The sequence below is a fragment of the Rattus norvegicus genome, chromosome 9, assembly GCF_036323735.1.
Source record: "Rattus norvegicus strain BN/NHsdMcwi chromosome 9, GRCr8, whole genome shotgun sequence".
NCBI lineage: Eukaryota > Metazoa > Chordata > Mammalia > Rodentia > Muridae > Rattus > Rattus norvegicus.
Genome location: NC_086027.1, coordinates 64,109,784 through 64,137,311, shown reverse-complemented (window position 1 = coordinate 64,137,311; position 27,528 = coordinate 64,109,784). Strand labels below are relative to the sequence as shown.

Below are 27,528 nucleotides of genomic sequence, written 5' to 3'. Positions count from 1 at the left end.
GCTACATGAAACCCATCTCACTCTCCACCCCTCCCCCAAGAACTTGGGAACACAAATGGTAAGGCAGAGGAGAGACAGTGAATTGTGTTTTCTTATGCTTGAGTCTTCTGCCTGCATATATGTATGCACACCATCTGTATGACGGTTGCTAGCAGCGACAGGGAGAGATCCTTCCTATCTCTTGGAACTGGAATTCTGGGTGGTTTTGAGTCATAATGTAGTGCTGAGAACAAACTTGGGCTCTCTGAAGGGGCAGTTAAGCATACTTAACTGCCAAGCCATTTCTCCAGCCCCATCAACATGGTCTGTGTGAAAAAGAATATATAAGGCTTTCATTTTTATTTTTGAGAGTCTCACTCTGTAAGCCAGGCTAACCTGGAACACAATATATAGAGCTCAAGCTGGACTTGAACTTTGAGCTTTCTGCCTCAGCTTCTCAAGCTCTGAGAATTCAAACATCAGCCATCATATCCAGCAGGAGAATCCAGCCTTAACTTCTGAACTTCAGTATAGGCTCACTAATACACACCAAGCCTGTTGTATTAAGTTAGAACATTGTATTTGCACTTCTCATAGGACACTTACTCTGTAAGGTCATTTGCCAGAGCCAGGCTTGAGGACCTTGTGTGTACACGTGAAGGTCAGAGGGCATCTCTGTAACGTTCCTCAGTAGCATTTCACTCTGTTGTTTCTATGTGTCACTCTGGTTGTTTGGTTTTGGTCAGTGATTATTACTGGCCTGAGACTGACCAAGTAGCTAGGATGTGTAGCAAGCCAGCCAGCCCACCAGCTGCCTCAGCTCTGCTTCCTGCACTAGATTACAAGCTGCATGGGACCCAACTCAGACTTCACATTTGCCAGCAGGCACTTTACCAACTGAGCCATCTCCCCAGCTCTGCAATCATCTCTTCATAAGTTTACCTTTCCATTCACTTGGAGGCTGGCACATGCCAAATATGTGCGGAAGTTAGAGGACAACCTGCAGAAGTCCGTTTTCTGCTACTACCACGTTCGTTCTAGGGACTGAATCCAGGTCGTCAGGCCTGGCAGAAGTACCTTTACCCGCTGAGTCATCTTGTCAGCCGTTCTCTCCATTCCCATTTTTCCTTTCTAACATTTAGCCTCATTAATCATCTTTTAATTCTCAAAAACTTGGATTTTATGTAGATAGGTGTATGCCAGTCACGGCATCCATAGAGGTCAAAGGACAACTCACAGGAGTTGTATCTCTCCATGTAAGTTCCAGGATGAAACTGAAGTCATCTTAGCAATCACCTTTACCTGCTGAGCTATCTGCTGGCCCGGCATCTTTGAGACAGGATCTCATGCAGCCCAGAGGCTACATGCCTCTGCCTCTCTCTGCTGGACTAAGTGTGCCCCACAACTATGGCTCCAGCCACTTTTTAAACTACTACTCATTTTCAAAATTATGTAAATAATATTAAAACACAAACTTTCACTGAGATCTTACCTACGAGAGTTAGTGAGGTGTCAGTATGAATACAAAAGCAAGAATACAAACTGATGCTTTTGCAGATTTATGATCAATTTCACACATACTACAGGAAGGGTGGAGTAAGTATAAAAAGAAAACCACACTTTATTTTCCTGTTAACACTAAGCCATATATTCACAAAGTGTTCCAAGTACTCAGTCAGGTCTCCACCTGCCTTAACTGCTCACTGAGCAAGTCAAACAACAGGACTCCACCGGGGACTCCAACTAGAGAACAGCAACATTACTAGGCTATGTATAATTTATGAACTTAGTATAGGTTAGTCTCTCATATCTACCAAGTTTATTAAAATTACTAACCCCAATGATTTATGGTGACAGTAATATAAACACCCAATTTCAGTCAATGTTCTATTCACTGCATACATGAACTTCTCAGAAGATAACTGTGGGCTCAGGTACAGTGATGACTGTGACCGCTGGCACAGCACAGGTTCAGACAGGCGTCAACTATACACACACTCTCAGTTTGCTCTCACTTCCCAATTTTTCTGTGTATACTTGTCTTATAATACAATACAAATCATTTCTTCAAATAATTAGAAAAACAAACAAGATGAATGCATTTTTCAATTTCATTTGCAAATAGCTCTTAAATAAAAAAGAAGTTTCTTGTGTTTATTAAATTGGAAAAGATGGCTTCAACTGTCCCAACTGCACAGGTCTCTGTTTCATCTCAGTGCCTTGCTACAGTGTGGCATAGAGACCTCAGTGTTTAAAGAGAAACTCCACCAATCATGTTATCTAAGTCTGCACTTAAATTCTTAAGACACTGAAATAAGAAATCAAAGTATGACCACTTATCAACAGCACTTAACCTGTGAATTATTGTAAATAGTCTTACATGTGCATATAATTAGAACAATAAGCTTTTAAGGAGGGAGAATAAAATAAATACACTATCTTTTTTTTCATATCTATTTAATGCTGCCTAGGGCTAGGTGAAAAGATTAATATTACTAACAGGAAAAGTCAAACTATATTAAGGACTATTTTCTAAGTAGTTACAACCATTTTAAAAAACAAAGGTAGGCAGTCCAGTTTCCCTGTAGTGTAACGTCACTGCTAGTATGAGGTATGCTCTGTAAGCAATTAATACAGTATAAATAGGGAAAAGCCACCACTAACCATAGCTTGGTAAGTAAATTTCATGACTAGTATACTTCCCAGAGGACTAAGGGAAACAAGGGGCGGGTGGGTGTCCATGGGAACATCATGTATGTGCCTCCTCCTCCTCACCATGTATTTAATAATGCACTGCCATAGCAAAGGTAATGCTTCCATGTACACTGACCTAAAGGATACTTTATGTAGAAGAGAGAGATAATTTATTACTAACACCTCCTCGAATTTCTCTGAACACACACATAATCAGTTATGCATATCAAAAGCTATAAACAGAACTCTTAAACACTTTTATCTCATTTTGGAAAAATTAACAGTACAGATGGAATACTACTGAATTTCCTAAAATATTAAATCTTAGGGGTGAAAACAAAATATTCTCTTTAGTAATTGTAAATACTTGTGTGAGACACAAGTTCATTCCTTTATAGATTTGAGAGGATTGTGATCCAATGATTGTTTAGCAGCAATTATACCAAACTGTAAATTCTTTTATTAACAGGCATTATAAACAGATAATACTAAACTTATTTAAAAACCATGAGTGCCACACCAGTGAATATACAGCTCATGAATAACTTAAAATGTATTTCCCATTTAAAAAGGCAACACATAGCATACAAAAACCTATACTAAACAAATAAGCTATAATATGGATACATGATTGATGTGTCTAAAATGATATATATACAGTACATAATTGTTAATTATGTGATCAGTACATTGTTCTACATGATTCCTTCATGCTTCACTTTCCCCAGAAACTGAATTCTGAACTTCCTCTTCTAAAATTGGTACAATCAGGTTATCCTTCGACATCAAATTATATTTCATCACAAATTTGGTAAACCGGTGACATAAAAATGTTTCATTCTGTAGAAAGGAAGGGAAAAAAAGTCATTTACTACCCAAAATCAAAAGGCTAGAAGTAATATCAAAATACTTTACTGTCACCCTGACAAGAATGTATTACAATAATTGTAATTATTAGTAATTGGTTAGTTTTCTGTTGACTAGAATCATCTTGGAAGAGGGAACCCAACTGAGAGAATTCCCCACAAGATTGACCTGTGGGCAAGGTCTGTGCTGGCCTTATCCCTGACTGATGTGCACAGTGCCATCCCTGGGCAGATGTTATTGGGATGTATAAGGTGGCAGGCTGAGCCTTTAGTCCCAGCACTTAGGGGACTCAATCAGGGGAATTTCTAAGAATTCAAGGCCAACCTGGTCTACATAATGAAGTTCCATGTTGGTCAAGGCTATATGAGACCTGTCACAAAACAAAACAAAACAAAACAAAACAAAACAAAACAAAACAACAAAAGGAAAGCAGGCTGGGCAAGCCGGGAGAAGCAAGATAAGCAGTAGTAATCCTCCACGGCCTCTGTTCCAGTTTCTGCCTCAAGTCCCTGTCCTGGTTTCCCCAGTAATGGAGTCGAACCTAAGAGTTGAAAGTAGCAATAACCGTTTCCTCTCTGAGTTACTTTTGGTCATGATCGTTATCACAACAATATAAAGTAAGCTAAGACACATACTTACTTCATATTCATCAAATATCTGCCGGTGATGAAAATAGGCATGTGAGAATATTCTGTAAATCCTACGGCACACTGATCCTAGTTTTGCTACAGATGATTCTTTTATGCTAACCCTAAAAAGAGAAGAGAAACCAAGTCACAGGTTGGACAAATGTTAGAGATATACAGTCTAATCTTCTGGATTCCCAAGGGTGGTACTGGTTATACCCAAGGCAAGGTTATAGCTGGATCAAGGTTATAGTGCAGTGTAAAGAGTCCTGGGTCAGTGCTCTCACTACAGCACCTTAGTAAAAACGTCTGAAACTTCCACAAAATATAATGCAGTTAAAATGAATTCCTGATACCTCAAAACTTACTAAAACAAAACCAAAGAAACCAAATACTTTAAAAGTACTTCACACTACTGCTAGTTTGTCTATTGCAGGCAATTAAAACTGCTGGAAGAATTCACTGTTTTCTCCTATAAAATCTGCTTTTGCTTTCTTTGTGTTTTTGGAAATCAAAATATGTGTATTTTTGATTCTCTTTTAGAATATAATACTGAGAGAAAAATTAGATGTTTTCTGTGGTTTTTATCCCCACAAATTTTAGGTGAGATATGAAGCTAATTATATTTTAGAGGAAAAAAAAAATCCCCTAATCCCATCTACTTCATAACAAAGACCAATCAGAAGCCAGGGGTAGTACAGACACTTGTAATTTCAGTTCTTACAAGGACTGGCATGTTCTTACAAGGATGATCACCTAATTTCAAGAACAGCTTGGTTCAAGGCTAGCATGGGCTACACAAGACCCTGTCTCAAAACACCGGTTATGCTGGGTGTAGCTACACATGTCTTTAGTCCCAGCTAGAAGAGACAGGTGGATCTGTGAGTTCAAGATCAGCCTGATCTACACAGTAAGTTCAAGTGGGACTCAATCTCAAAAACAATAATTTTTTTTTTTTAAAGAAGTAATAAACTGCTGGGCAGTGGTGGTACATATCTTTTAACACTAGCACTTTGGGAAGCAGAGGCAGGTGGATCACTGTGAGTTTGAGGCTAGCCTGTTCTAGAGTGAGTTCCAGGACAGCCAGGGATACAAAGAAAAATCATGTCTGGAGGGTGGAGGTGGGGAAGACTCATAAACCACATGGGTAATATAATACATGCAGGTTTTCCCCATAGCTTAAAAAAAAAAAAAAACAAAAAACTACAAACAAGACATGCTATGCCTATCAAGTTGCCTTCTAAGTAACTGTTCATGATGCCAAACCTGTTCTACAGCAGTCAAGAGTAACTGTAGAGATTCAAGCAGGTTAAAGTGTTAGAAATGAGTGACTACTGAGTGCTCAGCTGTAAATGGGACATCAATATCAGCCCCCTCAAAGCTCAAGGAATATCGAGGAGTAGTAATTTAGAGTTAGAGGAAGAGGAAGTGTGGAATGCTAACTTCCAGGTTTGACATGGGCCACCGATGCACTCTTGAACTCATAGCAGCTGTGACTGTCTTTAAAGGGGCAGGCGCCTCAGTCTGTCATGTAATACATTCAGTTAACCATTGGTGGGGAGAAAAATCACACTAGCGTAAAGTGCACAAGCTTTTGTAAACAGCTTTCATCCACGTATCTAAACAATCCTAATGAAACTTAGTGGGTCAAAAGGTGGAGCAGGGGGCTGCAGAGAGAGGAAGGGAAGAAGAGGAAGAAAGCAAGAAAACAGAAGGGCCCTGTTGAGGAAGAGGAAAGGGATGAATGAGGTAAGAGGGCAACAGAGCAAATAGTATCAAAATACACTATGTATATGATAAATGCACGATATACACCCATGTCATAATGATGGCCATTATTATGTATAATTAAATATATGTTAATGTTTTGCTTAAAATAACTACAGGCAAAAATAAGGAAAAACAAGCAGTCCCCCTTAAGCAAGCAGATTCTAATGCTTGGTGAGAAGTTTGGAGAAGGAGCAGCACAGGGCACCAGGGACTACACTGACTGAACTAGTATATGAGCTGAGGGAGACAAGTTCTGATGCTTAACCACGACCTTAATTTCAAACTCAATCTGACCAAGTCAACTGTATACTTATATCATGTTTAAAGATTTTGTTTACCTGCTGGGAAAATATTTATTGCTATTCAGAAGACATGCAGCACCATCCAGTGTGTGTCTTGTATAATCTATGGCAGGACACTAGAAAAGAGAAAATTCAAATGCATTAACAAAAAGGCCCCCCTTTTCTTAAGTAATGTTTACTAGGTTTTCTTACCACAGTAACCAAACGCTTGACTGAAGCGACATAAAGGAGGAAGGTCTTTAAAGAGGATGAATGTTTTACTTGTATCTCAGTGTTGCAAAGGCAGTGCTTCACAGTGGGAGAACAACAGCCAACACAGCACATGGTGAAACAGACAGTACTCTCCCGCATCTGACACGGTAACAACACTTCCCTGCATATCCAGGCATTTCCAATAAGAGAGAAGACACAAAGTCTGACCAAAATCTAGTGACGCATATAGGCAAGTTACAAAATTACCTAAGATGCACCAGTGTTATCCTGAATTATGAAATTCTTATAACCAGTAGGTAGGGTGTCACCATGTAACTGTGGCTGGTCTGGAACTCGTTATGTACCTCAGATAGCCTTAAGAATTCTAAACACTTCGGTCCCCAGCTCCGAAAAAGAGAACCAAAAAAAAAAAAAAAAAGAATTCTAAACACTACAACTTAACCCCTCGTCTAAATACTTATTATGGTTATTATCAAAAATCTGTACACTATGTTTAATCTGTATCCATTAGGAAGTTGGGGGTGGGCCTTAAGTAACACTGTCAAGAATCATTCCTTTCCATCAGTATTGCTAAGTGATTTCAAGTCCTCTACTCTCCACTAGTTAGGACAAGCATGCTAGAACAGGGCACGTCCCACTACTATCTGGAAGTGGAGGGATGCCATGGTCACTCCTTAATGGACTTCACATAATTCTCATATGCTTCTTCACTTATTAATCCATCCAGCTCAGAAGGGTCACTCAGTGTCATCTTGATCAGCCAACCGTCTTCATAACAGGATTTCATGACGAGCCCTGGGTTTTCAGCAAGTGCTTCACTGACTTCAGTTACTTCTCCTGACAGAGGAGAGTAGGGTTTGCTGGCAGCCTTCACGCTCTCCAAAGCACCAAACTCAAACTCCTCTTGTTTGTCCAATTTTGTCCAGCTGAATTCAGGCCGACTCCAGTAAACAACATCTCCCAGAGCTTCCTGTGCAAAGTTGCTGATTCCCACTGTTCCAATACCATCCTTTGCTGCTACCCATTCCATTCGTGCTTCTCTGTGAATTTACGCACTGACAGCAAAGCAGATCCGGTGCACAGCAAGCAGACAGTGGCAGTGCTAGGTGCCCAGGGCCACAGCAGGCAAGAGGCCAGGGCTGTGTGCAGGGTGCAGGCCACAGCCCACACGCTCCTCGCCACTCACAGCGACTCCCCCCCAACGGCCCCCCCCTGCAGGAAGGTTTCTTTTCAGAGGTTTTAGTCCACCATGGTGGAAAGACTGTGGAGGGAGGGATCATCAACTCATAGCAGACAGGAAGCATAACAAAGACAGGAAGCGGTGAAGTAAGAAAATGCCCTTCAGAGACCAATCTCCAGCATCATGCTTCTAACCAAATTCAGCCTTTTCATTTCCTCCATCTCTCAACACTGTTCAAACTTTATATCCATTAGGATATATTAAACCATTTATTACATCAGGGCTCTCATGATTAACTACCTGTAAATGCTCTCTGATATACCTTATATATTATTCATCCCCTAACCTGTTCTCAATCCAATCAAGAATATGTTTAACCATGTCAGGTATCTTACTCTAAAGACACAAACATATTCTAAGAAAAAGTGCCTTCCAATTTCAGAATGATTATGAAATACATCTATCAATAAATAAAGCTGTTATCACTGTGAGTTATAATATCAGGCTTCTAGAAGATACATTAACTAATTTCCCAATTTCATTCCAACACTAAACCTTAAAAACAATGTTTAGAGGGGTTGGGGATTTAGCTCAGTGGTAGAGCGCTTGCCTAGCATGCGCAAGGCCCTAGGTTCGGTCCCCAGCTCGGGGGGGGGGGGGGGGGGGGGGCACAATGTTTAGGAACAGGAAGAATACTGGATTACGTACTCTAGCCTTCAGTAGAACTGGAGAAACAAAATTTTTGAATGATTAATGACTTATACAAGGTTGTAGTTGTTATACATAAGTTTGACCTCCATATATTTATGCAACAGTAGGCACATACATGCATGCAGGTGTGCATGCATACACACACACTTTTAGATAACATTCAGTAGTTTTGGAGGTCTTGGGAGATGATTGTGACTAAGTATAATCACGAGGACCTGAGAACAAATCCCAAACATACATATAAAATGCTGACAAGACCAGAAGCACCTAGAACTTAAGCATGGTTTGGGTGGTGGGGGAGGAAAAAGAGGGTCTCTAGGGCTTGCTGGCTACCAGCCTGGCTCCAGGTTCAATGAAAGACCAGCCTCATGGGAGTATAGGGTTATGGCCTTCTCTGGTCTCCACAGGTGCATGTACACACCTGCCCACACAACCGCATATACATCACACCCACATATATTAAACAAATTCAGCAGTGTTTAGTATATTTATAACATTAACTACGCCCACTACATTCCACAATATTTCTGTTCATATATAGATATGGAACATCCCCTCAATGGCTTATCTGCTGAAGATGTGGTTCCCAACTGGCCAGTCTTTCAGGGGATAGTAGAAATTTTGCGAGATGAGGCCTAGTTGGAGGAAGCAGGTCATGGGGCAGTGTCCTTGAAGAAGGCATCGGGACCCTGACACTTCACTGTTTCCTGGATGCCATGTAAGCAGACTTACTTCCCCAAATGCCCCTTCTGAGATGTTTGGCCTCACTTTAGCACCAGAGTAACGGTGCCAAATGACCAGGTACTGAAAGCTCTCAATTCTTACCTCTTTTGGAGTTTTATGAGCTGCACAAAGAAAAATCCATTGTTCAGTTGCTGTCATCTGAGTACAAGTATCAGGATGGCACTCACTCTGTTAAAAATAATTGTTATGTTTTTAATATGTAGAATGATATTGAAAAAAATGTGTCATTTGGGTTAAAACATTTCTATATAAAATACAAAAAGAAAATAATTAGAAATGTTGGATAAATCTAAGCATATAAAATTATTTTTAAAAATCAGAAAGAACTTTGAATTATGGCTTTAATATAAAGAAAATACTACCTGAAGTTTGACAGCAAGTCCATTTAGTTCAAGGCAGAATTGCCTAAAAATGCAAAAAGCACATTTATTATCCAGGCTTTATGTATTTTCTACTTTTATTTCATAAGGTGGCCAAGCTGGTTGCCCTTTTGTAGAATAAAAATTTGTTTAATTTTTCTGGACACAAACTTAGAAATTTCACCAAGACTCTAGGAAAACAAGTACTTTTTGACTGGATCAGCTCTCTGAGAATCTATTGTAATGCGGTTGTCAGAACTGTATACAGTTATGTTACCAAGGTGTTCACATTAACTGTGTATATGTGATAAAACTTCTGATTATGATCAGCTGAAGGACAGGAAGGTGTTGATATGTACAATTAAACATGGAGGATGTTTCAGTTATGTTAGAATTATGTGTTTATTTTCACATACAGTTATACACAAAGTCTAAACTTTTTTATAGATTAGAATTTTCATGCTCAGCTAGACAATGTAGCACGTGCCTGTAATCCCAACATTCAGGAGGCAGAGGCAGGTGGATTCCTTGAGGCTTACTACACAGATAAATCCTGTCTCAAGACAAAAACAAAAACCTACAACAAACACACACTAAATCATGTAAAGTGAGATGGTTGGTGACAGGAGACAGATATAATGAGTTCCCAAACAGCCAAGGTTACATAAAGAGAGATCCTGTTCCTAATCCACCCTACCAAAAAAATAAAATAAAATAAAATAAAGACTGAGCACACCAGGTGGGCTTGGTGGCCCTTGTGAAATTTTAACACTCAAAAGGTAGGGAAGGGGGGATGGACCCCTCGAGCAAGCTGGTTCAATTGATAGAGTATGTTTTAACACATAAGGCAGAGAGAAATAAAAGAAGAGTCTTGGTATCGACTTCAGGTGTCCACATAAATATGCCATCTAAGGGTTGGGGATTAAGCTCAGTAGTAGAGCGCTTGCCTAGCAAGCGCAAGGCCCTGGGTTCGGTCCTCAGCTCCGGAAAAAAAGAAGAAAAAAAAATGCCATCTAAAAAAAAAAGTAGCAAACAATAGATGGTTCCTTGTACACATATCCATGAGGGAACACGTGCGTGCACACACAGACACACCCCTACCACCACCACCACACAAAATAAACAGTCTGGGCTGACACCATGACTCTGTGGTAGAGCACTAGTGAACCTAGTATGTACAAGGTTCTAGGTTCATTTCCCAGCACAGCAAAAATATAAAGAACAGAAAAGTTTCAAAAGCTATCCTACATACAATGTACACAATTTAAATTCTTCATTTCACTACTGTTTACATGCATAGATTAAAACATACCAGAATGCATGTAATACATACATCTTGAATGTATGAAGTAACTTCCTGACTTTTGTTTGTATTTGGTGTTTTCATGATATTCTTTTTTTCTAAAACTAAAAATTGTAGGGGCTGGGGATTTAGCTCAGTGGTAGAGCGCTTGCCTAGGAAGCGCAAGGCCCTGGGTTCGGCCCCCAGCTCCGAAAAAAAGAACCAAAAAAAAAAAAAAAAAAAAACTAAAAATTGTAAAGCCTATGCAATGCCTAAAATCCATTTACTACTCCTTAAGCAGTCATATCTGAGGTAGGCTCACATAGCCCTTAAACTTGATATGCAGCTGAGGATGACCTTAGCTCCTGTTTTCACTTCCCAAGATCTAACATCAATGAATGTGCCAGCCATGCCCAGTTCTCAACATTTTTTTTCTTTCTTTTTTTTTCTTTCTTTTTTCTTTCTTTCTTTCTTTTTTTTTTTTTGGGGGGGGGGGAGCTGGGGACCGAACCCAGGGCCTAGCTTGCCTAGCAAGCGCTCTACTACTGAGCTAAATCCCCAACCCCTCAACATTTTTAAGATACTAAAAATAAAGGAAATCATAATGAATGCCAGACAATTTTAAGTAGACATTTGATGTAAGACAATCCTGTAATAAAAATAAATTATTTTATAGTTGTCACACTATTGAATGTGTCACTCTAAAAATTCTACCTATGATAATAGCATTCCACTCTATCAAGTGTTAGAAATAACTCTTTCTTCATCCAACAAAAACACTTAGATTCCCCAAAAATGCAATATTAAAGCCTTACATTTAGAGCATGAAACAGGTTACCAAAAAGAAAAAAAAGAAAAGAAAAAAGACATATATGAAACTAATTAATTAAAATCACTATTTATTTAAGCATATTTATTTATTGCTCTTTTTTTTCTGATATAGGTTCTCACTATGTAGTACCTGCTGGCAGGTTGGCCTTAAACTCACAGAAATCTGGCTTTGTCATCATGCCCAGCCTATTTAAGTTTATTTTAATGGAAAAAGACAAAAAGTAAAAGATACATTTTCATTTTTTTATGATTATACTTCCTTTCCAAATGCTGGGTAATTCTGTGCTTAAGACTATAAAAATAACACCGTGACAGGAAGATGGGTCACACTAAAGGACACTATTTTTGAATCACCTCTCACTGCCCACTACTTCATCAGTAAGCTGTGTTCTACGTGGTTCTGAGTTATGGCTCACTTAGCAGTAACAAAGACTGGAGTGATAAGCATGGGCTTACATGGCTCACTAACTCATTTGGCAGTGCTGCAGGTATAATCTGGCAAAGAGCACAAAGTGACAGCTGTAAGTCAATCTACTACAGAGCTAGCACAATGAAAACACAATTCAGAGCTAAAATCCACACATCTATCATGATTACACACCATTCAAAGGGGCACCTTTTCTTAATCACAGAGGTTCAGTATGAGCTATTAGGAGACTTGAATCAAGTTATAACTCAGTTGGAACTAACAATAATCATTTGCATGCTTGTAATTCTAATTCTAGTACTCAGGAGGCTCAAGCAGGAGAATTAAGAGTTCAAGATCCATGCCAGCTGTGATAACACTGTCTTCAATCTCAGCACTTGTAGGAGGTGAAGTGGATCAAGGCCTGGGCTACTACATAAGACCTTATCTCAAAACCAAAAGACATACCAAAATTGTTCTGATGTACACAAATTTTGAGTCATAATTCTCATCAGGAGGTACTTATTAATGATTTCTTACTAGAACTGTTAGTACTATGTTGAGATTTCATAAAGACCTACCTTAAATGTTCATACTTCCATACACCTTCATCTTGACCTTCAGGTGGTTCAAGAATTTTGTCAATATTGGAGCAGTCTGCCCTTATGTTCTGTTGAATATACTATAAAGAAAGAAGTTCTTAAGGTTAATTAAGTTCGACTGTGTCATGGTTTGTATATGCTCAGCCAAGGATGTGGCACTATTAGAATGTGTGGCCCTGTTGGAGTAGGTGTCTCACTGTGGGTGTGGGCATTAAGACTCTCTCACCATAGCTGCCTGGAAGTGAGTATTCTGCTAGCTGCCTTCAGATGAAGATGTAGAACTCAGCTCCCCCTGCACCATGCCTGCCTGGATGCTGCCATGTTCCCACCTTGATGATAATGGATTAGACTTCTGAACCTGTAAGCCAGCCCCAATTAAATGTTGTCCTTAAAAGAGTTGCCTTCAGGGGTTGGGGATTTAGCTCAGTGGTAGAGGCCCTGGGTTCGGTCCCCAGCTCCGAGAAAAAAAAAAAAAGAGTTGCCTTTATCATGGTGTCTGTTCATAGCAGTAAAATCCTAATACATACTAAATGTTAAATTTCATTCTAAGAATGTTTAATATTTTTTAGTTTTTGAGACAACATAGCTCTGGATGTCCTGGGGTTTGCTATGTGCAGGGAACCAGAGTTGGTTTGGCTTAGCTGCCTTGAGAGGCATATGCCATAGGTTTTTCAATGTGCCTTGCTGTTCCTGAGAGATACCAATGCACTCCCTCAGGCAGTAAAGTGTTCAGGCCACTTTGTGTTTCTCTGTATGTTCCGTTAGAAGTCATAGCAGCATAGAAGCTCGACAGGACAATTGATCTTTAGACACTAATCCTGTTTACCCTGTAAAGTTGCAAACATCATCGTATCCTGACAACTACAAGTGTACAGATCCTGGCAATTGCCACCATATTCTCTTTCTAATAAAGGTATACAAAGTCTGACTGCTCTCAATATAATTGGCACAGCTTAAGTCTTGCTGTGGACTCTGCAACCAGCCTTATTCCTCCTGCCCATATTAGGTGACCTTGGTCTGGCAAGATATGGCACTTATAGCTATATAGACTAGGCTGGCCTTGAATGCAGAGATTAGTCTGCCTCTGCCTCCCAAGTGATGGGATTAAAGGCATGTATCACCAAGGCTGCACTGAACAAAAATTCTTGGCCTTCTTAGTAATGAAATTGCAGGCATGTACTAATACAGTGGATTTGAGTTCCTATGTAAACCCCTTGCATTGTGGGAATTGGGGGGAGAGAATGGGTTTGCACTATGCTGCCCAGACTGGCCTAGCATTCAAGTCATCTTTGCACCTCAGCTTCTCACAAGACTCTAGGAACGCTGGAAAGGGTATAAATGCCAGAGCCCTGAGAGAAGCCATAGGTGTTCAGAAGAATCAGACAGGGTTGGGGATTTAGCTCAGTGGTAGAGCGCTTGCCTAGCAAGTGCAAGGCCCTGGGTTCAGTCCCAGCTCAGGGGGGGGGGGGGGGGATCAGACAAAGGAGGAGGTGACTGCTGCTCCCCTCTGCTGCTCTTAGTTGCTGTTGTTGTGGTTTAACCAAAAGAAGTTGGAGATATCCTGACACTGAAGACTGAAATGACCCCAAAATTCAACACCCCTAATCAGCAGGAAGTAGCCTATAGAGGTCTATACCCCTTTTTCCCCTCTAACCTTCTTCCTCTCCTACCTAGTATTAGGGGGTTGGAAGGGAAGTGGAGGTATACGAATAAATAATAAATATGCAAAAAATAGCACCAAGGGGTTGGGGATTTAGCTCAGTGGTAGAGCGCTTGCCTAGGAAGCGCAAGGCCCTAGGTTCGGTCCCCAGCTCCGAAAAAAAGAACCAAAAAAAAAAAAAAAAAAAAAAATAGCACCAAATATCTGAGGTCTCAGAACATAAAGAGCAGAAAGAACAGATGTCACTGAGCCAGCAGTGAATGCTTATTGTTCTTCCCAGTAACTCCTTCCCCGAAACTGACAAAGGCTGAAACTCAAAAGTGAATACTATGATGCTGAAATCAGACTATACAGTGGTATAACAGGGTCACAACCCTTTGGGGGTTGTATGGCACTGTCATGAGGGTTTGCCTAAGACCACTGGATATTTACATTGTGATCCACAATAGTAACAAAGTAGCAATAAAATAATTTTTGGTCGGGAGGTCACCACAACATCAAGTATATTAAGGGTTAGCTAAAGCATTATGAAGAGTAAGATCCACTGGTCCAAGAGAATCTCTCCAGTCCAGCTCAGGAGTGAAAGAAGCACACCTTAGATGTGAGGCTGAGCTCTCTTCTGGTTTGAATAAAGCAGTATCCCCAAGAACCTGAGTGTGATGATTATGGTTGTCATCTAACTCTTTCTTTGAGTCATGAAACATTAGGGTCATCCAATCTCAAACAAAAACCTCCAGAACCCCTGGCTATGGGCATTACATGCCTTTGATTTCAACATTTAGGAGGCAGAGGCAGATGGATCTCTGTGAGTTCGAGGCTAGTATGGTATACAGAGCAAGTTCCAAGGAGAGAGAGAGAGAGAGAGAGAGAGAGAGAGAGAGAGAGAGAGAGAAAGAGAAAGAGAGAGGGGGGGGAAGGAAGACAAGACAAGACAAGACCTCCAGACCTTGAGACAGGTTATTTGTCTGAACTCTAAAGTATTTCATTGTAGTAATATTGACTAATAGAAAGACTAAAGGAAAAAAGACACATGACCTACAGAAGAAATCAACTAGCCATTTCTTTCTCATCAAAAAACATGGAAGAGGGACAGAAAGATGGCTCAGGCACCTGACAAGTTGAGTTTGATCCTGAGATTAACAAGTTGGAAGGAAAAAACCAATTATCTTCAAGCTATCCACTGTCCTCCATACATGTACCCATATATCTCCTCCCAATAAGTGAATTTTTAAAAATGAAAGAACTACTAAAAGAACTGTCAACCAGAATTCTCTATCTTCCAAAATATCCTTAATAAATGAAGGTAGAGATATTTTCAAATTAAAGAAGATTAAAGACAGATACCATAGCATTTGCTAGTATTGCAAGGTTCTGGACTCTCACTAGCACCAAAAAGAAAACAAGCAAGCAAAAGAAAAGAGAATTCCTAGACAACAAACCATGCTAAAATAAAAACTACTAAAAAGTTCTTCAAGGGAAGAAAAATAGAAGGGAAGTTAAAACATTAGAAGTAACAGAAATTACAAGACAGGGTGGTGCAAAACTTTAATCCCAGAACTTGGAGGGCAGAGACAGAACTCTATAAGTTTGAGGCCAGCCTGGTCTACACAGTGAAGGCCAGACCAGCAAGAGCTACACAGTGAGACCTTATCTCAACCAAATAAAAATAACTCTGAAGTTGGGTATGATGCCTCAAGCCCATAATTCCAGCTCTTGAGAGGTCAAAATGAATGTCATGACTTCAAGAACAGACCAGGATAGAGATTGAAACTCCATCTCTATAAGCCAGAATAAAAGAAACATTGTGTCAGTGAGAAGGCTCAACAAGAAAAAATGCTTGCTTCACAAGTCAGGTACCCCAAGGTCAATCCCTGAAACCAAAATAAAGCGGAAAAGAAAGAACGATGTCTTTTGACCTCCATACAAGCACCATGGCCAACACTACCTTCATACACAGGATAACATATACACAGACAGTAAAATAATGAAGTTAAAAAAACAAAACATTAGGCTACAAATACATAGTTCAATGGTAAAGAAATTGCCTAGTACCTAAGAAGTACTTAAATTCAGTTTAGTCCTACCAAAGAAAATACCACTGTCTGACTGGATTTCAATGAATGTCTACAGATACATATGGTAATAAAGAGTAAGTAAAAAGTGAGGAAAGGGGCCCATGTAAGGGTAATAAAAACCATAATAATAAAATACTGATTCTACATAAGTTGACTATGTAATAAAGACTTTAGTAATCTATGCCATCACCAAACGAAACAAAAGAACATAGAGGAATACTCAAAATTACAATTAAAATAATGCTAAAAGGTTCAATTAACCTGTCAAAGGGGGAAAAGTGATTTACAAGAACAAAAAGACAAACGGAGCAAACTGAAGACTAGGGGTAGAACTAGTTAATAAACTACCTGCCTAGCATGCATGAATTTGCATGCAAATTCAAGACCTAGCAACACATAAACCAGATAAGGTGCTGCATACCTCTAATGCCAACACTAGGAAAGTGGATGACTGAGAGGATTGGGGAATTGGTCATCCCTGGCCATTACTTTGAGTTTGAGGCCAGCCTGGCAAACAGGAGGGCTCCCCATCTCCCACTACCACACCACCGGACAGTAGGCTTAGTGGTTAAGAGAGCACTTGTTGCTCTTGCAGAGGACTAGGTTCAGTTCCCAGTACCCACATGGTGACTGACAGGTGCCTGTAACTCCATTTCTGGGGACTCCACAGGCTCCTACACCATGCACCTGGTGCACAGTCATACACTCACAAGACACTGAAACATCACACAAAATAAATTACAAATTTTAAAAATGAGAGAACTGAAAAAAGTAATAAAAGTTAACCTAAGTCTAAATATATCTATAAATAACTATTGATTTTAAATAATATAGAAATAGACAAAGACTAATAAAATGAAAAAATAAAACCCACAGTTCCGTATTGGTTATAGGAAATTTACTTCAAATATGATGGCATAAGGAGGTCAGCTATAAATGTAGAAATAGCTCAGTGGTAGTGTACTTGCTTAACATGTATGAGGCACTGAGTTTCATTCCCAGCACATGACCTCCTCACTCCCCTAAAAAATAATAAAAATGTTACTTAACCCATACCTGATCTAATTTATTTCATACCAATTTCTTTGAGTTTTGTTGTTTTGGCTTTTGTTACTGGTTTTGTGGCTTTACAGACATATTTTTCTTTTTAAAATATTACCTTCTTTTTACTATGGTGCTGGGGAATCAAACTTCGTTCCTCAGGCATATTACATTAAGTGCTCTACTACTGAGCCAAACCTTCTGCCCCTGTATATCCCATTTTCTGCCATTCTTTTATTTTTTCTTATTAACTAAGAACTTTATGTTTTGATTTTATTTACCCCAACTCTTCCCAGGCCCACCCCACCTCCCTATACCCTCACTTCATGTCTTTTTTGATTTAATAATCCATCAACTTCAATTTGTGCTGTTCATACATTTGTGAGTGTGGGACCATTCACTATGTCATGGAGACCTACCAGGAACAGTATCTTTAAAGAAAACTAACTCTTCTTCCCTAGAAGCCAACAATTATCAGTAACAATTAAGTTAGGGATAGGAGGCTCATGAACTACAAGCTAGAATATTGACTGGCTTGAACTTGTGGCTGGCAACCACAATTAACTCCTTAATTAGCTATGCATAATACTTTTTTCACCAAACTCCTGATTCTATTCAATTTGAAAGGACCACTATTTTCTCATGGGGGTTGGGGGTTAGACCTAACATAGTATAGAACGTGATTCTCAACAAGACTGTCTAAAAATCTCCCAAGGTACTATTGAAACAAAATATGCTACAGAAGCCCTCCTTGGGAACCAATTCTACAGTGGGTCATGAGGTAGTAGTAATGAGCCAAAAGAAAACATCTATTTTCACATACACTGGAGGGTATAATATGAACATAATCATAAAAAGATACAAATCTCGAAAATATGTTATCAAAGGTATAGACACTAAATTAGCTTTATTTCTATTTAGTCATTAATTACTTTTAATTCTTTATACATTCAAATTTCATAACATACTTAATAAAATGAAGTTTGATTACATTGTTAAATGACCATTCCATTAATCCAATGGAATCTGGTTTTTGCCCCCTCACACACAAAATGGGAATATTCAACTATGCCAAAGATATAAAATGTTTGTTATGAGTTATAAAAGAAAATTTTATTACCTGCTGAACAGCAAGTGTACTGTCCATTTCATCAAATGATTCATCAGGCCAATTATAGAAATCCTATAAAAGTAAACTCATGGTTAAAGCACATACAGAGTAATAAGGAAGATACAGTAATGCTGCTATAAACATCAACTCTTAATAAAGATCCAAACCTCACACCAGAGTAGAAGAACCGCCTTTACAATGTGATTACCAATGAATTAAATAATCTTAGTCGATATTCTTAAATGGACATCAATAAACTATACATTGTAATTTTTTGCAACTACAGTCCCTCAAATACATTTCTCATTAATCTTTCATGAACTGTTTAACTGGAAAGAAAAGTTCATCACTTTTTGTTTACAACTGTTAGATAATACCCATAAAAGTTGCACTGAAAAAATTTCTTCAAACATCAAAAAAACAAAAAACAAAACCTAAATCAGAATTTTAAAGAGCTAGCATTATTGGTGAGCAATTTATAACTTTATAACACTATTTTAAACAAATAGTATAAATTACTATTCCAATTACAAATAGAATTTTAAATTTCTAAATAGAAATATGACTCTCATCAAAAAGTATTTATGTAGGAGCTGGGAGATGGTTCAGTGGTTAAGATCAATGGGTGCTCTTCCAGTGGAACCAAGTTCTATTCTCAGCACCCACATGGCAGCTCACCACAGTCTGTTAACTGCAGACCCAGAGAACCAAGTGCCTCTGTGAGCATTACTTGTACATGGTGCAGACACACATGCAGGCAACTGCTCAAACACAACTGTAGTTAAAATCTGTACATGTTTTTATTCAGAGCTGGGTAAGATGGAACAGGAGGCATTTTAATCCCCAGTTTGAAGGATGTCATCCAAATAAATTTCTCTTTTTCTTTCAAGACAAGGTTTCTCTGTAATAGTCCTAGCTGGCCTGAACTCTGCCTGTCTCTGCCTCCTGAGTGCTGTTAAAGGCATGTACTACCACTGTCCAGCTCCAACTTGTTTTTAAAAGATAGATTTATTTATTTATTTATTTATTTATTTATTTATTATATTATATTATATATAAGCACACTGTAGCTATCTTCAGACACACCAGAAGAGGGCATCAGATCTCATTACAGATGGTTGTGAGCCACCATGTGGTTGCTGAGATTTGAACTCAGGACCTCCAAAAGAGCAGTCAGTGCTTGTAATGGCTGAGCCATCTCTCCAGCCCCCAATTTTTTTTTTTTAAAGGGAATATTTTGTGGCATACCTTGCCTTGGTCTCAAATCCCTTTCTATTTGATTTTTCAGCAAGACTTACATATATATCTCACACCTTCCTTTTTTTGTTTTTTTCAGAGATTGAACCTGGGGTCTTATGTATATTAGGAAAATGTTCTACTGTTAAGCTCTATTTCCAGCCTTTTTTATACTTTTCATTTTCACTAAATTTTACAGACTGGCCTTGAACTTGCAATCTTCCTACCTCAATCTCTCTACATAGCTGGGATTACAGACCAGTGTCCAGGTATGCATGGCTCCTATGTATCTTTAAAAAGCAGCATAATTCCTGGCATAGGCCTAGTCTTCAACAAATGTCTCTAAGCTAAAATGATCTCAGGGAGGGGGAAGATTCTTAAACCAATGACCTTACTAACCAATGACTTTACTAACCAACAAAAGTAAATTGAGGAAAAATCAGAGGGGAAAACTCTAGAATGCAGTGTATAACACCTCATGATTAAAGTTTAAGAAAATGGGGGTTGGGGATTTAGCTCAGTGGTAGAGCGCTTGCCTAGGAAGCGCAAGGCCCTGGGTTCGGTCCCCAGCTCCGAAAAAAAGAACCAAAAAAAAAAAGTTTAAGAAAATGAAAAGTAGCTGGGTAGCTCATGTCTATAATCCCAGAACAGAGTAGGAGATCACTGTTCAAGTTCAAGGCCAGCCTGAGCTATAAAGTGAATTCCAGGCTAGGCAGGGATACAGTGTGAAACCTTGTTCCAATTCCCTCCCCACAAAAAAAAAAAAAAAAGGAAGAAAGAAAGATTAGCTCAGTGGTTAAACTGGTCTTTCAGAGGACCCAGGTAAGATACCCAGCACCCACAATGTAGCTCACAATTGACTGTAATTCCAATTCCAGGGCATCTGATGTCCTTTTCTACCCTGCTCAGGCCAATGCAGGCACGTGGTTCACAGGCAAAACACTCATATATAGAAAATGATTATTTTTAAAAGATTAAGGACGGGTTATGTGGTAGTGGTGGTAACATGCCTTTAATCCTAGTACTCGGGAGGTACTGGCAGGTGGACCTAGAAAAAAGCCAAGGCTTCAGAAAGAAACCCTGTCTCAACAAACCAAACCAAACCAAAGATTAAGGAAGGAAAGAAGCATATTTATGGATATAATGCATATATTAAGCCATGTGTGGTAGTACAAACCTATAATCCCCATACAAGAGAGGCTGAGACAAAAGACAGTTGGAAACCAGCTTGATCTACCAATCAAGTATCAAGGCCAACCAGAGCTAGAAAGTCTCAAAAACAAAAACACAACAACAAAAATAGATAAATAATTCTAGCACTTGGGAGGTAGAGGGGAAGTTGATCAGTTCAAAATAATCTTCAGCTATATAGAGTTCAAGGCCAGTCTAAACCATGTAAGACTGTCTCAAAAATGGATGGGAAATGAGGAAGCATGCATAGTAAAAATATCTAGAAAAAACAAAGAGGAATAATTACAATAGGCAGTGGTAATGGCAGACTCATGTGATGAGAATAAACTGAATGCTCAGCCATAAATGGGCATCTGCTTCACCCCTCCAGTGCCATAAAGGGGCATCTGTATCACCCCCATTCCTGAAAAACATCATGGAAGAAGGAACAGCAAAAAATCTAACAACTCCTAGGACAGTGGTGGCGGTGCATGCCGCTAGTTCCAATACTTGAGAGGCAGAAGCAGGTGGGTCTCTGAGTTCTAGGATAGCCAGGCTAGACAGAGAAACCCTGTCTTGAATGAGAGAAAAAAAAAATCTAAAAAGAACTGGAGGAAGTAGTGGACTGTTGTGAGACACTGTCCTGGGCATGACATGGCCACTGCTCTCTTAAACTCAAAGCATACGACGTCTGTCTGGGGAAAGGCTCAGGGGATTCTTCCCCAACCAAGACCGAAGTATCTATAAGCAGCTGTTAAGGGCAACAGATATCTTAAAATAACTTGAAACTATTTAAGAATGTTACCATGATTTAAAGCAAATAAAAATCATTTTTAAAAAACGTAGGGCTGGAAAGATGGCTCATTGATTAAGAGCATTGACTATTCTCCCAGAAGTCCTGAGTTCAAGTCCCAGCAACCACATGGTGGCTCACAACCATCTGTAATGGGATCTGATACTCTCTTCTGATGTGTCTGACGACAGCTACAGTGTACTCATATACATGAAATAAAATCTTTTTTAAAAGAATGTGAAGACTACAGGGGCTAGAGAGAGCCCTCAGTAGTTAAGAACACTTACTGCTCTTACAGAGGATCTGGTTTTAGTTCCCTATCAGGTGACCAACTGAGTTGGCCTACGACCACAGTTCCAATTGATCAAATGTTCTCTTCTGGCTTTCATGGGTACCTGCATTCATATGGTACACAAAACTCACACAGGCATGCAATACACATTAATAAAAAAATAAATTTTAAGAAAGTAAAGATTATAGATTATTTTGCTTTTAAAATATTAGTGAGGGGCTGGGGAAAGGTGGCTTCTTGGGTAAGAGCACTTGTTGCACAAACATGAGGAGCTGAGTTCAAATCCCCAGCACCACATTTTTTTAAAAAGCCAGGCATGATAATGCTAGAGGGAAGCAGACAGACATCTGAGTTCAAGGCCAGTCTGATCTGCATAGCAAGTTCTGAATAAGCCAAGACTTCATAGAATGACCCTATCTCAAAAACACAAAACAGGAGGCAGAGAAAGGCAGATCTCTCTGAGTTCAAGGCCAGCCTAGACTAGAGAGTGATCCTGTCAAAGACCAAGAGAGGCAGAGTGAAGGAGGGTACCAAGCACAAGGGGCTAGCTATCAAGCAAGTCAGACAACCACTCAGCTACACATGCCTCTAATCTCAGCATGGACAAAGACAGACAGTTCCAAGGACTCTCTAGCTAGCTAGTCACCCTTGCTGATGAAACCTTAAACGTTGGGTCCAATCAGAGACCCTATCAAAAGCAGTAAGGCACAGAATGAGATTAATCTTTCTTAAGTCTCCATGCACACCTACAGAGAAGACACCCACACAAACACACACAACTTTTAAAGATTAAAATTATTAGCAAAAAATGAAAAATATTAGCAAACCAGTAGTGATGATACATGCATGTAATCCCTTAATTTGGAATCTAAGGTAGGATTATCAAGAAGTCAAGGCTTACAGAAACTACACAGTGGGTACCAGGACAGTCAGGCTTATATGTAAGACCCTGCCTCAAAACAAAGTCAATAGTGTTGGTTCACAAAGGAGGAAGAGGAATTCAAGGTCATCCTTGGCTATACAGTAAGTTTCAGGCCAGCCTGGACTACATGAGACAAACAAACAAATGAGCAAACATGCATTGTATAGAAGATATAGATACAGATATAGATATATGAGGAAGCTGTGGCAAGGGACCCAAGAATCCGAGGCCAATCTAGACTCCACAGAAAGTTTTATACCAGCCCAAGATAAAAAGCAAAAGTGTCTCAAAGAAAAAAAAGGAAAAAGAAGTTAACACATTATTAAATATTTTGCCATTTAACTGTGACATTCATTAGACACTTAGGAGAAAAAAAATCCAGTCTAATAAATGTTCTCATTCATCGGTGATGATGGCACATGAACAGCACCTGAGAGGCAGAAGCAGGTGGAGCTTGATAGTTCCAGGCCATATTTATAAATAGACAAAGAAGCAAATAAATGTGCTCATTTAATTCAGTCAATAGATTTTAAAAACCAACCAAATATTATCTATGTTCTAGTCTAACTTTTAAATGTTCTACAGCACATACCTGACTCTAGCACTCAGGAAATGGAGGCAGGATGAGAAGTCATTCTCAGTCACTCACCTCTCTGTTCAAGGCCAGTCAGCCTGGCATACATGAGACCATGTGCTCCTCCCCCCCCCCCCAAAGCAGGAAGATATACCACATACTACTCATATGTAACACAGTACACAATACACTTCATTTTGGAACAGGCCTATTTTAGTGAAGAAAAGTTATGTGATAAACAGCAAAGGTTGCTTAAAAAAGCAGGTTTTTTTTTAATCCTCTTTTTTCTCTATTACATTTTATTTAACCTTTTCATAAAGTGGGAAATCGAAAAATTATTCACTTGACTTACTCATAACAGCATAGCAAAAGGACATACTGCAGTGTTTAAACAATTTTTCCTCTAAGGATACAGCTGAGACACAAGTGCACACTTAATTTACCACAGGAAAAGTCCTGGATTTAATTCCAAGAATTTTTTAAAAAGGAAGCAATCACTTTAAAATTAGAAAAAATGTTGCCTATGCACAATAATAATCTGAAAACAAGAACCCTTAGAAAGAAGAGTTGTTAAACAGTAAAAAGTATACATAGTATACAAATTGCCAACAGAATCAAGGCAACTGACAACCCATGACTTTTTTTGTTTTTTTGTTTTTCAAAGCAATTCTCTAAGGATGTAGCTCAATTGATAGAGTTGTCATTTCCCAAAACTGTATAAGCCCTGAATGGTGGTATGCACTGTAATTCTAGCCCCAGAGTAATGGAAAACAGGAGGACCTAAGAATCCAAGGTCACCTTCAACTATATAGTATAATTCGAGGGTAGCCTGACTTTGAGAACCTTCTCAAAATCAACTACAAATCGCAATTCTCTAAATTGGATGCGGTGGTGGGAGGCAGAGGCAGGTGGATCTCTTGAGTTCCAGGCCAACCTAGTCTACAGAACTACTGCCGGGAAAGCCACGGCTACCGAGGGAAACCCTGTCTCAAAAAGAAAAAGAAAAAAAGAAAAGAAAGGAAAACAGTAATTCTCTAAAACTAGGTAGCATTAAGTGTTTTGATTTTCACTTACCCTAAAAATTATATTTTTCAAAAGAAAAGGTTTACGCAGTACATGGTTTGAGGCAGCAGGCTGGGCAGCAACAAGAACATAGCCTGCTAAAATTACATTTTAAACATATCTCTTCTGATTTTAGAACATCTACTCAATGACAGGCCATTTCCGCCAGCAGATTAATCCTATCAAATCTGAATGTCAACTTGTGTTTTGTTATGTTTTTTTTGTTTGTTTTGTTTTTTTACCGTGAGGCATCCCAGGTTTGCAAATCCTAAGGAGCACCAATTTACTCCCCAACAGTGCCCTACTAAAAGGGCTATTAGAGTATTTTGGTTTATCATAATCAGTTCATTCTGATTATTGCCCACACGCATTAGCAAGGAAATTCGTAAGGCATGACATGTAACAAGTCACAACCTGGTGGCGAAAACTTGCTGGACCAGAGAACAGCAACAGGGAAGCAGAAGGGAGTGGTGGCAAAGACAAACAGGAGGATAACGCAAACTATTGCCACCTGCATCCGGCTAGACAAACTGGATGGAGCCGACCTGCAGGTACGTCACCCGCCAAGCTTGCTCTCGGTGAGGTGGGCAGTGTTTACAGCCCTCGACGCCGGCGGTCCTGATGCAGGGAGGGCCCCAGGTCCTCAGCTGGCCCACCCCACACCAGGGCGCCGTCAGCTGCCACTCACAGCAGGCAGCGCAGCAGCAGTCGCCGGTGACAGGCGTCAGTCCCGGGTCTCGGCGGATACGCCAGGGTCCTGAGCCTATCAGGCCTCCAGGGCGGCCGGCGCTGGCTCGGCTGCCTCAGCGGCCGCGGCTCCGGAAGCACAGGCCAGCCACCACCGCCACAGCCCCCACCCGTCCTCCCTGGCCTCTCCTGGACAGAGTCCCGCCAGCAGGAGAGCCTCGGCTCGGCCCCGCGAACTCCTTGACAGGAAAGCTATGGGGACTATACCTGCGCCTTGGTGCCTGGCCTGTTCCGCCTCAGCACTGCCGTCCCCTCCGCCATGACCATAGTGCCAGAGTCTGGGCGGCTGGCGTCGGTACCCGGATGTGGGGGCCGGCAGCTAGCGCGGGGGGCGGGGCACGGCGGCTCTGTGCTGCGGCTGCGGGGAGGGGCGGCAGCCTGCGGAACAGCCGCCGCCCGCGCGGGGCATGATGGGAAGAGTACCGAACAAGCAGCCCTGGCGGAGGGAGGAGTACACAAGGAACAGCCAGAGAAGCTTTGCCAAGGCTGAAAGGGAATGTGCGACCGGAAGCTGGGCTTGAGAACCGCTTCCAAGGTCTGTGGTGCGGGTGACCAAAACCTGCGTCACTTGTGGCTGTTTGTCCTTCGACTGTCTATAGACTGGAAGGGCAGTTTGCACAATGTGACCATCCCAGTAAAGCGAAATGAGAACATAATTCTTCAAAACCACATCAGAAGTTAAGGAACAGAACATCCCAGATAATCTGGGAATTTTTTATAGAATCTTCATGAAATTACCCAATCTGGAATCAGATTGGCCGGGTCGGTTTAAGGAGAAGACAGGAGGCACTGATAAACCTTGCGTCTATGGTCTTCTCACTTAAAAGTCAAGGACTCTTTCAATGACAAGTTGATTTTCGTAGATAATAGACTCAATGCTAAATTAAAAAAATAAAGATGCCCATCATGAGATAGAAAGTGCACATCTGTTATTGTGCGTTAGAGTTAAAATAAGCTCTCATTTTTGCAAGTCAGAAGCAGGAGGAAATGAATAGTCCTTGATGGTTTTTATAAATTCTATATCTTAACAAAATTCCAAGTTTCTCCTGTTTTAAGTGTGGTGGTTTTTTGTTTGTTTTCTTTTGTTTTTGTGTTTTCCTTTTTTGGAGACAGTCTCTCCCTGATGTTCCTTGAACTCAAGAGATCTATCTTGAGTGCTGGGTTTAATGGAGCATGCCTGACCAGACTTAGAGGTTCATGTTTGTAATCCAACTCAGGGAGTTCCAGGTGATCAGGAATCTTTTTCTGAACACCTCGGGCACACACAAGTAAAATGCTTACACGCATTAAATAAACAAACAAATAAACAATAAAAAAGTCAAAAGAATTGTTTAGAATTCAAAACCAGCATGGGCTATATAGAGAGTTCCAGGCCAGGCAGGGCTACAAAGGAAGACTTCAGTCTTCTCTCAATCTTTCCCAAAATAAGAAAGAGATGACAGCACTTTCACCAGGATCTTTTTTTTTTTTTTTCAAACAAGAAAGGTTTGTTTTGGCTTACAGTACTACGGAATACCTGGTAAGGAAGTTGTGGACACTGGATAGGTAGGTGCCCCACAACCTCTGTAATGGGCATCAGATACCTTCTTCTGGTGTGTCTGAAGACAGCAACAATGTATCCACATACATGAAATGAATACATCTTTTAAAAAAATAAAAAGAGGCTGGTCAAAAAAAGGGGGGGGGATTATACAACCCCCCAATAGCATCTCAAACTGAAGACCAAGTGTTCAAACATAGGAGCTGGTTGGGCATAGTGGCACCGTTCCCAGCACTCAGGAGGCAGATGCAGGCTGGTCTCTGTGAGTTCAAAGTATGCCTGGTCTACAAAGAGTTCAAGGACAGCCAGGAGTACATAGTGAAACCCTATCTTTAAACAACAATAATAAAAACAAGGAATTGCCTCATTCAGATTGGCCTATAGGTATCTCTGTGGAGGACTGTCTTTATCAATGACAGATGTGGGAGGGCCCAGCCCACTGTAGGTGATACCACCCCTGGGCAGGTGGTCCAGCACTGTATGGGAAATTTTACAAACTGAGCAAACCCTGGGGAACAACCAGTAAGCACTGTTCGTTCATGGCCTCTGCTTCAGTTTTCCCTCCAGGTTCCCACCTTAAGCTTCTGCCCTTCCCTTCCTCAGTGATGTATTGTTACCCAGAAGTGTAATATGAAATAAACCCTTTCCTCTCCTCGGTTGCTGTTGGTCATTGCTTTGTCATAGTAACAGACAAGCAAGCTAGGACAGTGTGTGTGAATGCATATGACATGGGTATGCA

General features: G+C 40.2%; 1 protein-coding gene and 1 pseudogene across 2 annotated transcripts; both read right to left on the bottom strand.

Annotated features, from left to right (window-relative positions):
* Nucleotides 1–1,571: 1,571 nt before the first annotated feature.
* Mob4 (MOB family member 4, phocein) lies at nucleotides 1,572–26,142 on the bottom strand. Of its 2 annotated transcripts, NM_133528.1 has the most exon segments (8): nucleotides 1,572–3,513; nucleotides 4,180–4,291; nucleotides 6,275–6,354; nucleotides 9,168–9,254; nucleotides 9,449–9,491; nucleotides 12,546–12,646; nucleotides 18,463–18,525; nucleotides 25,457–25,523. In NM_133528.1, coding segments are annotated over 8 exon segments (678 nt in total). In that variant the 5' UTR covers nucleotides 25,517–25,523; the 3' UTR covers nucleotides 1,572–3,381.
* On the bottom strand, nucleotides 6,276–7,852 carry LOC103690547 (glycine cleavage system H protein, mitochondrial pseudogene; annotated as a pseudogene).
* Nucleotides 26,143–27,528: the final 1,386 nt, after the last annotated feature.